Here is a 13,953-nt window from a genome sequence, read left to right on the forward strand (position 1 = left end):
TTCATTTATTTACTTTTTATTCTTGCAGCGGCTTCTAACAACCATTGTAGCGTGGAGTCGCTGGCCGTGTGGAGCAATCCGGTAAGTGAAAACGAGATAACGCAGCGGGCGGATTTCTCCTTTTGTGCGACTGTGGCTCGAGCGCGGACCGCCTCTCGCCGTACAGGTATTCCTATATAGCACACAGTACATTGATACTTGCGTGATACGGGGCGTCTAACCATAGTCGCAAATGCCGTAACTTGTCTAACGCTAGACATCAGCCCGCAGTGTGGCGAACAAAGGATTCGCAGTTTGACGACGCGATTGCGCACGGCGCGCTTCACGCAAGTACACACTGTTTGAACCCCACTTTACGGCGGGTTCGCGCCCGCCGGCGCGCCTGCCATGAAACGTTTGCGTATACGCTATGGTTGATGCAGGGTATCCCCGTGAAGTATGTACAGTGGAGTGCAAATGTCAAAGGGCCAGAGATGCCGCTAAAATATTTTGTTTTTTCTTAGCAGCCTAGGCACAAAGGCTAAAAATCAAGTGGTATGCTGCCTACGTGCGCCTCATTGACCAGCGCCATGCATTTATGCAATTACACATTGCACGATTGTGCTATAGATATAAGAAATTATTATTATTATTATTATTATTATTATTATTATTATTATTATTATTATTATTATTATTATTATTATTATTATTATTATGCTGACGCGGTGGTCTCTAGACTATTGCACTCGACTGTACATGGGAGCCGCAGCACACAGTACCTGTCCAAGGCAGATTTCTAGACAGATTTCCAGCTTCGCACTGTCAGCACGCATAAGGCTAGCGCATGGCTCTTTGAATATAGAGCTGCGAAAGCTGACGATACCTGCTATAAAGCAGCACGCAAAATCAAGTAAAGGGCCATCAAAGATCCATGTCTTTCTAATAGGGTACCCGGTGCGGAACTAGTTCGAAGTTATTTATTTAATGGCGGAACGTAGGGACAACACCACGAGTATGGACCGCACAATTCCTTTTTAAGATAAAAAAAGCGCGCTAAGGCCTTCCGACCCGAGTCGCCTGCCTAAGAGGAAAGTGAAGCGAAGTAACTTATGGGTCAGTGCTATACAGAAATCATGGCTGGATTAAGAAATTTTGGGGCACGGGGCTAAATTTGCCGCTGGGCCCTAGTAATGAAGAGTTACCAGTGACGACAATAATGATGATGGTGACGAAGATCACGGTGATTGGTTAAAGTGCAGAATATTTCAACTGTTACAGGTTTCGCCTGCCCTTTTCAAGTTTATTACCAGATAAAAAGTTACATCCCTATGGAGGTATACACGAGGCCACCTCGCATCTACATAGTATAACTTTTGCGACACTAATGGTTTGAGAAAACGCGTTTCTTTGCCTCTGTTAGGTTATCGAACGTTTTTTCTCTAACGTGCACGTCGCTATAATTTAACAGCGAAGTTAGTCTCATATCCCCGAACTGACCCATCGCCATTACTCAGGAGAGAGAGGGTCGCGTGTTGTAAAGCAATAAACATTTCAGTTGTACATGGACACTTAAATTGCTCTACATACGTGGCACATAACCCATACGCGAATACCAGAAAGCACATGTAAGACCACATCTTTAACCCACAAACGGGATTAGAGGTTTATAGCGTGTGCGATTTTGACTACCACTTTACGACCTGATAACAGGACACAACGCAAACGCTAAACAGCTTTTCACAGAGGTCCCCAATCAAAGATGACAATAAGCAGTAGGCTCCATGACACTTTATATTACTCCCATACGAGAAAGAATAAATAAATAAAGTGATGGCAACATGGGGAAACAAAAGTTCACAGCTAAAAATGCGCCTTGCGGCTTTTGAAATATTCCTCAAGAAGTCCCGTTCGATGGACATAATGGCTAGGGGTTTCAGCTTTCTCCCACCAAGGGCAAGGTGCAGGCCATTCTCAATGAAGGAAAGCTTTGAAAACGACCATTCGGTCTCACAGTATGAGACTGGAATACTCAAATCCTAATGGTAATAGACGCATTAGACAAAATGCCTAAAATTCCTGTTCGCTTTTAGGCGTAAAAAATAAATAAAATTGCTGCCTCGACACAACATCTACCCTCCAAGAACCAGCCAAATTTAAAGAGTGACATCAGCATGGTGCGCTCGGTACAAACTAGGGGAGTGTGAATATACGAAATTTCGAGAACAAATCGAATAACCTTTGCCATGCGATTCGAGAAGTAACCAGTCGAAGTTGCCGAACATTCGTTTCTATCGAAAACTATAAGCGATAACAATAACTATCGCAGTTTGCATAGAGAAAGATTGGTGCAATTTAAGAATCTTCGGTATGACTCCGCTGCACGGCAGCCGCGGTTGTCGCGTGGAGGCAACAGTTGCCGAGTGAACGCATGGAGGAGATAATTTATGCGCAATAGTTATGAGTCGTTAAACAAGTGCGCCTCACCTCATGAAGCCTACGAATTTTTTGTCTCAATTTAGGCAGAGCAATTCATTAGTTCGTTAATATCTCATCCTGTTTGAATCCCATGAAACTGATGTGCGGAGCTGTAGTATTTCAACAAGCACAACACTATATAGTATACGCGCAGGATAACTTTTCCTTCATTACTGTCAGTGTCATGGTGCGCCAGATGCAATGAGATTTCAGTTGTATCTCATTTACAACATATTTTTTTATTTCATCCATCCTTTACATCCGTGTTTATATCCATCCAGTTGTGAACGGCATTACATCTATCAATTAACCAACATAAATCAGCTTTCTTTTTTTGCAAACGGTCTCCACGCAACCTTGATATTTCACATTTGCCAGAGCTTTAATCACATTTGACAAGAGCTATTTGCCAGTGGCCGAGTGCCTTCGCTAGTAATATGCATAACATCGCAACTTGCTGGCACCTGTTCTTGCGAAAAGTTCCGAAGTAAAAAGTTTTTTTGGGGAATATAAGCCCTGAGAAGTTCCGCAAGAACCCCAGTGTCATGCTTATTAAATCTAAGGGCTCTGGACGCAGCGTATTGCGAAAATGGTGCGAATATCCTTTTGCCACATGTGTTGAGTTTCTGTGTGCGCGGTTGTTGTTTTGGCGAATTTTGCCAACCAGACACCAACGGCTACCGCCCTTTTCCTTCCTGAGCTACTTGTTGTTAGGACCCTCATCTATATTACTTTGCCACCTCTTCTTAAGTCAGTTATGTTTTCTCTAGCAGCCAAAGTCAATAATCGCCACTGCTATCTTGCAAACATAGCCCTCGCCTCATCATCATCGTCTCCTTTTCCATCCGCTGCAATTTCCGCGAGATGCCACGTTTTTCATGGCGACATAATAACGCCCTGAGTTAGAAACTGGATCGTTCCGCGCATGTTGCCGTTCCAAACTCTTCATTTCACTGTCAATTACCACATTCACGAGCATGCTCTTAACGCTAGACTTCTTCCTCGAAACGTACTTGGTGCTATACTCAGCGTTGCTTATCGTGTGGTATATACAGCAAAATATGACTTGGCCGGCTCCTTTTAGTCCCTTGCATGCAACGCCTGAAAGGTCCTTCAGTGCTTCCACGGTGCAGAAATTATACTGGCCACCTTTTCTACTGCGATGTTTTCTTCACTCCCGTTGAACTTGAGTGCTCATCTTCACTGTCGCGTGGGCCAATTTTAGATCTTCGCATGTGCCGCTTCCAACGGAAAGGAGCGAACGCCCAGTTATAACAGCGTCAATTTCTTACTGCGGAACCAAAGTGGGTCAAATGGATGAATAATTTCTCTATGAGAAGATGGTGTTGTGACAAATGTGTAATTAATTTTATTAACGCGTTCAACGCAGGTTCTTACTTTCCGTTTTCCTGCATTGTGCAACACCCGCAATCTTCTTTCCGATTAGACATATATAAGGCTAAAACCCGCGCGCGCATACAAAAACACGCATGAATCGACCCACAATCCGCACGCCCAGATGATTAAAGCGTGAACGCAAGTTAAGAACGCGGTTTAAAATGAAGTGCACTATAGTTTTTATGACTGTAGCAATTTAATAATCACGAAGAAACAAATCAATTACTACTAAAACAATCGAGCCGTTTGACTGGCACAAGTTTTTCACACTTAACGGAGAAGTCGGACCCTATGTAGGCATCGAAGCATCTGTTCGATGCGGTGATTCGCCAGTATTGAACCGCAGTCGAATTCTCGAAGCAAGTCGAGCCATCGCATCCCGGTCAGCAACCCTGGTATCTTAAACGCTACCCCCTACGCGTTTCATCTGCTGTCGACAAGGCAGACGTTTCCTCGACCGGCGACACGGTCACGCACACCAGCAGGATTTATCTGGAAAATGACAAACTGTACCGGCAAAACGGGGAAACAGGCCAACGGTGAGGTCGTTTTGCCAATGGGCAAAAATATTAGCGTATCGCAACGCGTTCGGCGCGCCAAAACTTGACTGCGCGGCCTTATCGCGCGATGGGACGCTTCAGCGTACGCGAAGGGGACACGGCGGCGGGAATTCGCATCCGGAAGCCCAGCGGCGAGAACGCCGAACGTAGTTCGTCGGCGCCGGACAAAGTCAAGATGGCGGCGCTTTAAAGCACGCCAAACGGCGGCTGCGACGACGACGACGGCAGCGCGCGCGCGCTCCGCACAGTCATCCTTCTCTCTCGACTGCCGCTGTCTGCCACCAAGTTGCCACCGGACGGGAGGGGGGGTCTCCCTCCCGCTCACGGAGAAAAAAATCGATATTGTTCTCTAGTCTGAGCAGCAGCACTGGCCGGGAATACGAAAAAAAAAAAAGAAAATCTTGAAAAAAGAAGCGCATAACCGGTGGGAGGAGGGAGCCGGACACAGGGAGGGAAAAAAATAAAGGAGGGAGACCACCGGCCATTACAAAGAAAAGAGCCGGACAGCGTCAAAAGGAAGACGCCTACTTTTTTTTTTCTCCTCCCTTGTTCTGTGTGCTTCTTTCTTATTTGATGACTTTTACACGCCAAGCATCGCATGCGCGCGTTTATTTATATTGCCGTCCGCATGGCCTCGCTTTTCCGTTCAGACGTTAATGCAACGCCAAGCACGAACAATGGTGCGGGGAGGAAGAGAACTCGACAGAGAGAGAAAAGAAAGATCACTCAGCGCTCGCCGCTAGGTCGCGAATAGACATGCCTACTCCATCTCACCGTCCAGAGAGAGAGAGAAAAAATATCATAATTAATATGTAAAATGAACAAAAGATCTGACGGCTTGGAACACTTGTCACGGCCAAACACAAAAGCCACTTTACTTCGCAGACGTAAAGAATAGTCATAGTAAAAAGAGAAGAATCCCCAAAATACGTCTTTCATGCTCCAGAAATAACGAGAAGTCCAGTACTGTGAGCACCAAGTCCAACAGATGGACAATATGCACAGCGTAGCAAGCAAGTTCGTTCTCGGGAATGGTGTGAAAGAAAAAAAAATTATCCCTAGAATAAGTATTTTGCTAGCATCCTCGAGATCAGCATCTATTCTTTATAGCTACTTCATAGTAGCAATCTCCTTTATGCGTCAGTGTCAGAGGCACTTAGCGGCATTGAAGAATTTTAACATGATATACTGAAACAAAGCTTTTCCCAGAATTCAGTATTCGTGTACGCGGTCATGCTCTACACCCCGTACCAACGTCTTCACTTGCCTTAATCACGGTTATTTCGATGTCAAAGATATGATGTGAAAGATGTGAAAGATATGCGCCACTCGGCCGGCTTTGAAGGTACCGATAGTACGCGGCACCCTGTTGCTCTTAAGGGAACGTGACCTGCCGCATATTTCTTTGAAATCTCCCGCGCGCATTGGAATGAGACAAAAATACATTTGTTGCTCCACGTGCATAAACGCGTTTCAAATGCATGGGTGCCCCATGTCTCGACAACTCCACCGTCAGGGCTGCCGTTTTACGTTACGTGTCATTCGTTAGTTCCACCGGAAGCCGAAACTGATCGCTGTAAAGAGTGCCAGCATTACTTACTTGCTATGCTTTTGCGCCGAACAAATTAAATGCCGCTATTCCAATGTAAAAATATTCACAACCCTCTCGAGTGCCAAGAATAAGCTGAAAACTTCTTGCACCTGCTTATATCCACATATCCGAGTTTATAAGCCATGCTACACGGGCACTCCAGAGGCGTTTGACATACCTCAGGACGGCGTTCGTGTGCGAAGAAACACAGAAAAGGAGTATTTCGTTCTGGAAAGCCATCGGGTGCCGAAGAGATCTCAGATATCCTCGCTCAGCCAACAAGAACTAAACCTCCGCGTAGCATTCGCTACCGACATACCCAGACACAGGTATACGTGATTAATCTATTAGGCACTTTAAAAAAAAAAAAATCCAGCTTTAACGCACTATGGCACGAAATGATTTCAGGTGACCGCCTTTCGTTAGAATGTTTAACGCATTGGACGACCTGAATATCTTTAGTCCGTCTGACAGAAGTTGCCCCTATACGCACAGCCTCCGGCTGGCCGGTGTGGTGACTCAGGGTCGCGGTCAGGCCAGGAGCCCTGCAGGCATAGGGATGAGAATGTCGGAACAGAAGGAGCGAAAGAAGAAGAGGATTATTTTTATCTTGCAACATGTAGCACATTCTAGAAAGAGCTCTCGCTAGAATCTACTACTTGCTGAAAGAAACAAATAACCCTCTTTTTGTTTCTCTCCTTCGGAGGTCCTCATTTCCTGTGATTGAAGGGCTACTGGCCTGAGCGCTACCCCCAGTCACGACACCGGCGTAATTTTATTTATACATTCGTCATCCTTCCGAATTGTTGTCGCCTTAATTATCACGCCTTCATCTTGCCTCTGGTTACACGAAGGACATTTTTCAGATTTGTCAATACAAATATTTGGCATGTTTTAGATGTACAATCCACGCGCACGCGATTACATTGCAGGCCTTTCATGCATTCGACCAAGATGCATATGCATAATAGGTCGCGGCAACTGCCTTCTCATAAGCAGTCGCACACATCGCAAATATGACTCAACATTGTGAGCGAACTGGCGATAAGCGTTTACCAAACAAGTACTGCATGCAGGAATCCGGCAGCCGGAGAGAGTTGCAGCATACTACCTTAAAGAGCTCCTAGGAAAGCAGAATTCGTAGTTTAAAAAGAAGAATTGCCCTCGACCGGGAACAGAGCCCAGGAGTTGGGGCCATCGCTTGGTCGGGGTCGTCATTACACCAAATGAGGTAAACAGAAGGCTAAGAGTTCGATGTGCAGGATCAAATTAATCGTCCAGTCAAACGATATATGTCAGCACGTGATTATCCCTTACTACAGGATTCATCCTATGTATACTTTGCAGCGATTACAGTAGTAGCTGCGACACGTAGCTGCGATTCGTAGCAGTGATAGACATTCTTTCGCCAAAGTAGGGTGGGCAATACAGTGGCACAGCAAGTAGCTGTGCTGCCACCGGATGAAGCCACGAAGTATACATAGAGCATTGCAGCACGACCCACAAGAAGTGCATCACATTTTGCCGCGGTCACTCTCGCGTCAAGTTGAAATGCCTTGTCTTTATCACAATATTTGTCAAACAGAAATGAACGGCTGCAGTCAACAACTCGCTGAGGGTGCTTTCTTTAACTAAAACGTTTTTCATAGCGACACAATAACACCCTGAGTCAGAAACCGCGAAGCGTCGTCAACGTAAGGAGCAGCTTGCAATGAAAGCACGCTGCAAGCTGAAGTAACGATGATGAAGGGGGGGCGGAATAAGTGCGATCTCAGTATATGTATATGTAAATACAAGTGCTCTTGTTTTTAGGTCGCGCGCAGACGTTCGTAAACATTGCCGGGTGAATAATCATTCAGTTGTGACTTTCAAAGAGATACGAATGTCCCCATCGCTGCCTAAATGTGACCCAAGACGCGTGTTTTCGGCGGCGACAGCGGCGAAAAGCGTGTTGCGCGAAACGAGGCCGGCGCGAAAAGAGGCGATCGGTGTCGTGAGCGGCAGCCACGCCTGCGATGCGGCGAGAAGAGGTGCGGGGCGAAGCAGCCGCGGCCCGCGACACAAGAGCACGTTACGCCGCGGTCCCCGACAGGCGTCTTTACACGGGGCCACAAGGACGGGCCTGTTGAAGCGAGACAAACGACTGCACCTCGTGTATACATCCAAGCTCGGCCTCCATGAATCATGGTCAGCCAGTGGAGATCCCAGACAGCGCAGAAAGTGTCGAGGGGGTAAGGGGGAGAGAGGGAGAAAGAGAGAGAGAGAGCGAGAGAGACAGGACGAAAAAGAAAAAGAAAGAACCACGAACGAAAAGGAGGGAATCGGAGGGGTCAGAAACAAGCCTGGCCATTTGGGTCTTTCTGCGGCGGTGGGAACCACGCTTTCGGGGGCACTGTTATTCTTGTCATCTCTTTTTGTGTTTGTTGGCGCCTTCTGTCTCTCCTCTATGTGGGATTGAGAGAGAGCATACATATGGCGCATCAGCGAAGAAAGAGGGGTGGAGAACCGCACGGAGGAGGAAAACGGTAAAGAGAAAAGCAGAGTGTTGCATGTCGCCACTGAGGTTCCCACTGTAGCAATACGAGCGGTTTCCCTCGCGTGAACATTGTGGCCACGTTCACTTAAAATCTCCTTGTGCTGCTTCTGCTACTCCCCACTGCTCATCTCTTCTGTGATCATTTTCTTCTTCTTCCTCCTCTTTCTTTTTTACTGGAAGCGATGACCAACCATAGGACAAGACAGAGAAGACAGCTCCAGTCAATATTATAGTCTAACCACACTGCTAAAACGAGGAGTGTGTATTATTCTTGGTTAAAAAACATCGTAACCAGATAAATATGTGAAAACAATGCATTGCATGCTATCGACAAAACTACGCGAATGCGAAGTTATAAGGCTTAAACTTGGCGGGAGGACAATGGTCCGTGAGGCTGGACTATGAACGGCCTCTATGGAGCATGCCAATCATGTAGACATGGTACGCACGGCAAGCCGTCAGCCAGAATGACACGCATCGTACATTCAGCGAAAGTGTCGGAGGAACGCTAACACCATGGATGCCTAAAAAGAATGATCACGAAACAATGACAATTATGTTAGTTCCCAATTCGTATCTCAGAACAATCACCACGTAATTCTTCACGTTCACAGCACTGGCGGCACGGTGAAACTACGACAGTCCCTTCGCAGCGTGCACAGAGGTAGGTTTTGCCGAGATTCGCTGGAAACAACTAGGAAGAATACTTAGCAAATCGTAAGGAGGGGCAACTTCTGTACAACGTCGTCCGACTTCTACATCATGCTGTCTATTTGTTGTTGACGCTGCTATGGCGTTGCGCTGACAAAGATGCCATCTAAAGCCGCTGCCTGAAAAAAAATTCGGCGTGGATGTGCCGGTGTCATGGTCTGACTAAGAGGCGCAGGAGCGAACGACTAATCAGTCACACTACGTACCTCACAGTCAGTAATTAACACAGACACGGTCGTCAGCTTCCAAATTTAAAACTGTCATCGCGAAATTTCCAAACGTAGCCACAAATAGTCAGCGAAATCGCCGATGAGAAAAACAGGCAAGAGATTGGCTAAAGTGTGGTTAAAGTACGTTAGCTGGAGCTACGCAGACTTCTCGAAAAAAAAAAGTGTAGCTGCAGAAAGCAGCACTGCCAAATGCGTGTTGTGAGTCTATATCCGTACCCAGCAGCTATTTACTTAGTTACTCAAGTAACTTTGACTTCCTTGCATGTCTGACCAGATATTCGCCTGACCATATTTCTATACGTAAATAAGGCGCCTGCATTTAATTCGCGGTTACTATAGAGGCGTTGGTTGTCCATGCCTATAACTTCGGTCTATGATTGCCCTCAACTGTACGGTGTTACGGTAATACGTGATAGCACGCAGTAGTAGCAAAAAAAAAAAAAAGGCTAGAAGTAGTAGGAAAAGCTAAACACCGCGAGTTTAACGCGCAGAAGGCAAACGTGGAGACCCTGACATACGGCAGCGGTTAACCAAGTCGAACACGCGAACGGCCGCCGGCATCAGAAGCCAACGGAACGAAAAACAAGCACAGATATATTGACCAAAATGACGCGAAAAGTAAAACAAGATGCGCGAAGAACGGCCACCTGAGACTGTCCGACAGCGAGGAGGAGCAGCGATGAAGCCCCCTCCCCCCCCCCCCTCCCTTGCCAGTCCAGCGCTGGTCCGCATCGTCCACAATGGCTCGGAACAGGCCGCCGCCTCCAGCAAGCTTTCTTTTCTGAAGCGTGCGCTTTGCATTTCAGCTCCGTTTCACTTGTCGATTATTGCTTCAGCGGCGCTGCCTGTTGTCAATGCCACCGCTCTTTCGAACATTTCCTACCCTCGCTTTTCAGCCGGCGCGAGACATGCAAAAGAAGCCGCCACCACCGCTGAGAAAGCCAGCAGCGGGAAAACTCGGCAGGGCGAAAAAGTACAACGAAGTGAAAAAAAAAAATAGAAAGCAGGCGCGCAAGCACGCAAACAGGTAAGACAGACGTTTTCAAAGACGGCAGTTTTTGTCGGCTACACAACGGCGCCCTATAGGAGCGCCCAGACACAAAAATCGGAGCAAAGGCGGGGTAGATGGAGGGAAAGCTTTTTTTTCCCGAGCCTTGAACTTGACAATGAAATCCCTAGGGGGCTTGCAACCTGTGGTCACACAGTCTCTGCGCAGTCTGCGCTCCACGGCAACACGGTGAATACGTAGCGACCGTTTGTCCGCATTCTTTTTCCCAGTGAATAACGCTCAGCCCGGTGTGCAGGAGAAACACTGCTCCGGCAAAAAACGGCAGCCCAAGCAAGCAGGCAGATCGAGCGAAACCTCTTTGGAAAAGCATGTGCCAGTACATTACATCCAGTGCTCTTGCTGTCAGATTAGCCAAGAGGGTAAAGTGGAAGCAGACCTAAGTTCTCTGCAATAGCCAGCTGCGTTTCCACGTACTACGCGCGGTCAGTCGCGGACAGTCACGTAAAACGAGAAGCATGCCCCCGTATCGATTTCTAGCAGGAAAGCAATATGTACACCCGCTCATGTAATGCCATAGAATAAGTATTTCTTAAACGTTCTCGTGCGATATGCAGCCCGTCACGATCTTAACTTACCTTCAAAATCGAGTTGCTGTGTTGTAGGCGCCGTACAAGTGATAATTCATGTGCGAAAGAGCCACTTGGTATGAGCGTAAAACCGCGTACCTGATACTGCTTGCTATTTGGACTGCATGGCGGCGGTGGCGGCCTGCTTAAGTTAACTGCAGGACGAAAGTCTCGCCCAGCGTTCCCCAGTTACCATTGCTCTGCGTCAGCCGACTCCACCCTAAGCTTTTTTCATGTCCTCACACGACCTCTACCATCTTCTATAGCTTTTCCCTTCCATTGGCACCCATTCTGTTAGCCTAATAGACTTGATCTGCGCATTTCCTGCCCAGTCAAACTTCATTTGTGTCTCTTAATCTCAACCAGAATATAGCCAACCCCCGTTTCTTCTTCACAAGGCTGTCGCGTGTCTCTTAACGTCACGCATATATATTTTTCTTGCAAGGGTACGCAACATTGTTTCAGTTTTCCGCATATCTTCAAATCTACCCTTAGCGCTTCCTGGTTCATGTTTCCTCGAGTTTTTTGCGTCATCTCCAACGTCAGAAGAGGAGAATGTCATTTGCAATACATAGGAGGGCGAGATATGCCTCTTTAATTTTTTACGCCTCATGTTTCTAAGTCTAGCATCTAGAGCACTTCTTTAAGATTGCAGAGAAAACAAACGAAGTATTCCGTCTCTTTACCTCACACCCTTTTCAACTTGTATTTTCGCACATTTCCTGTGACGAATTATAGCAGCCGTGAAATTCCAGCAGATACTACATAAGACATTCATATGTGCTTCCTGTACCTTTCACTACAGAGTGCCTCCATGAGTGCTGGTATCTCTACTGAATCGACAACCGTTTATTTTTTCGAATGATGATGGCGTGGAGTAGAGATGGAGCATGCGGCTCGTGTACTTAATGTCCTGACTTCTAATTCCAGTCCAACGATTAGACTTTCTAAGGTTTAAAGTGGTGCCTGATTCGAGCAAGACAAGAAATGATAATGTCGAGAACAACTATAAGCTAGACTTGTCCAGGTGCACGCATATTAAGAAGGTCCGCTTAGCCACAAAAATACACCACTGTGACAGAACAGGAGCTGGCCGCTCTGGCGCAGTATCTTGGCCAGTGCCTCCTGAACAATGATCTAGCAGGACTACATTTGGGGCGCATTTAACGTTCACAGACAACTCCGCACAGCGGTTATCTGTGTATTACTGGCCGAGGGAAATCCTGAGGGCAACCCATGCCACTAGGCGAGAAAAAGCGAGCGACTTCGTGCTCCACACTAGACAAAACGAGGCATAATTTGGCATAATTCCTACACACACAGAACAGAGACACGAAAACTTAGCAATCTCAGCGACTCACCCATTAAGTGTAGTCTTTGTGAGGAACCACCCTAGGAAGAGCCGGGCCACGGCGTGGAGGATCTGGGTGCCCAGCCAGTTGGATTTTTCCGTACTCCGGTCGAGAAAGGCCTGAGTCTCAGCATCAAGCTCACACTGTACGAAGCGGGAGCGCAGGAACTCGTCCTCCAGCTGCTCTGCATCGATGCTGTACCACTGCGATGTGAAAAAGTAAGATGACGCTGTTTAAGATGTTTATATGTTACAAATTATAATACAAAAGGCAATCAGGGGGTGAACAACTTTCGGCCATAAGTGCACTTTGCCATCGGCCTGCCACCTTCAGTAATATGTCCAGCATCGGAATTGCTTGGAATTTGCTCTTACGAAAAATTCTTGCGTAAGAGCTTTTTTTTTGTGTGTGTGAATGCGAGCCCACCAGTATCTGTGCTCGTGCCAGTTTGCACTGAGGAAGAAGAACAGAAGTAAGACAGATGAAAATTACGGCCTACGATGCACACAACTTTCAGTTTTACTACTTTCTCTAAGTACTCGAGAGAGACCAGAAGCCCACGTACCCACAACTATAGAGCGCGACAACTGGAGACATATTCAATGTGTTACTTTGCGGCTTACCTAATCATAAATTAGGTAAGTCGGGCGGGACGCATTAGATGTAAAACAAATCCAAACAGGCAGCGAATTCATAAATAAACGAGGTTCCTGAGCCTGAATCAATGCTTTGGTGTCGACATTTTCTCATTTCATTCCTGCTGAATACCACAGGGCCGACATTGAACCAAGGCACTGGCAACACGCAACGCGAAGCAACTGGGCTCTTGGGCTATACAATTTTCGTAAGCAAATGCCAGACAATAACGACGTTAGGTACATTCAGTTCAATTCAATTATCAATTCAGCTCAATTTATCATTAGCAATGCCAACCCGCCAGTTGCAAAGAGCACTTACGAACGAAAAACTTTGTGAATGCGGCCCCTGGTTCTTGTATGGTATTTGATATTTGCACAGATTCATCCGTACACATGTGTCAAGGCCGTATTTACGGCAATAATGCCTATGTGAAGGTAAACTCTTAAGAGAGTCGGCGGCAGCGACAGGCTACACTTACGTTGAGAAAGTTTTTTTTTCTTTTTAGTCAGTGCTGACCAGGTCGCGTCCTCAGGAGCAGCTTATATATATATATATATATATATATATATATATATATATATATATATATATATATATATATATATATATATATTGGTTTAGCCTGCCAGCGTGAATGAACGGTTGGATCATTAGGCACCGCACTTTCCTTTCTGTTCTTAAATTTGCGTACGGATCCACTAGAAGATGCAGAAGAAGGGCCCCTTTGCGCTGCGGAAGTACCATATGCACGTGGAGTGACATGTTGGTGCAGACGTGACAAACCCGACTGCGTTCATGCTCGGGCGAAATTTGTAAAAGAATGAAATATATTGCCAAACCCTAA

At 46.5% G+C, this 13,953-nt stretch overlaps 1 protein-coding gene across 1 annotated transcript in view; it reads right to left on the reverse strand.

Moving 5' to 3' along the window:
* LOC142560417 (protein-L-histidine N-pros-methyltransferase) overlaps window positions 1–13,953 on the reverse strand; it is a 205,130-nt gene that overhangs the window by 137,979 nt on the left and 53,198 nt on the right. Inside the window, exon 3 of the mRNA XM_075672517.1 lies at window positions 12,480–12,673. Within this exon, the coding sequence (XP_075528632.1) occupies window positions 12,480–12,673 (194 nt within the window). The remainder of the gene's footprint in view (window positions 1–12,479; window positions 12,674–13,953) is intronic.

This window comes from Dermacentor variabilis, chromosome 1 (genome assembly GCF_050947875.1).
Source record: "Dermacentor variabilis isolate Ectoservices chromosome 1, ASM5094787v1, whole genome shotgun sequence".
In the NCBI taxonomy this organism is placed as follows: Eukaryota; Metazoa; Arthropoda; class Arachnida; order Ixodida; family Ixodidae; genus Dermacentor; species Dermacentor variabilis.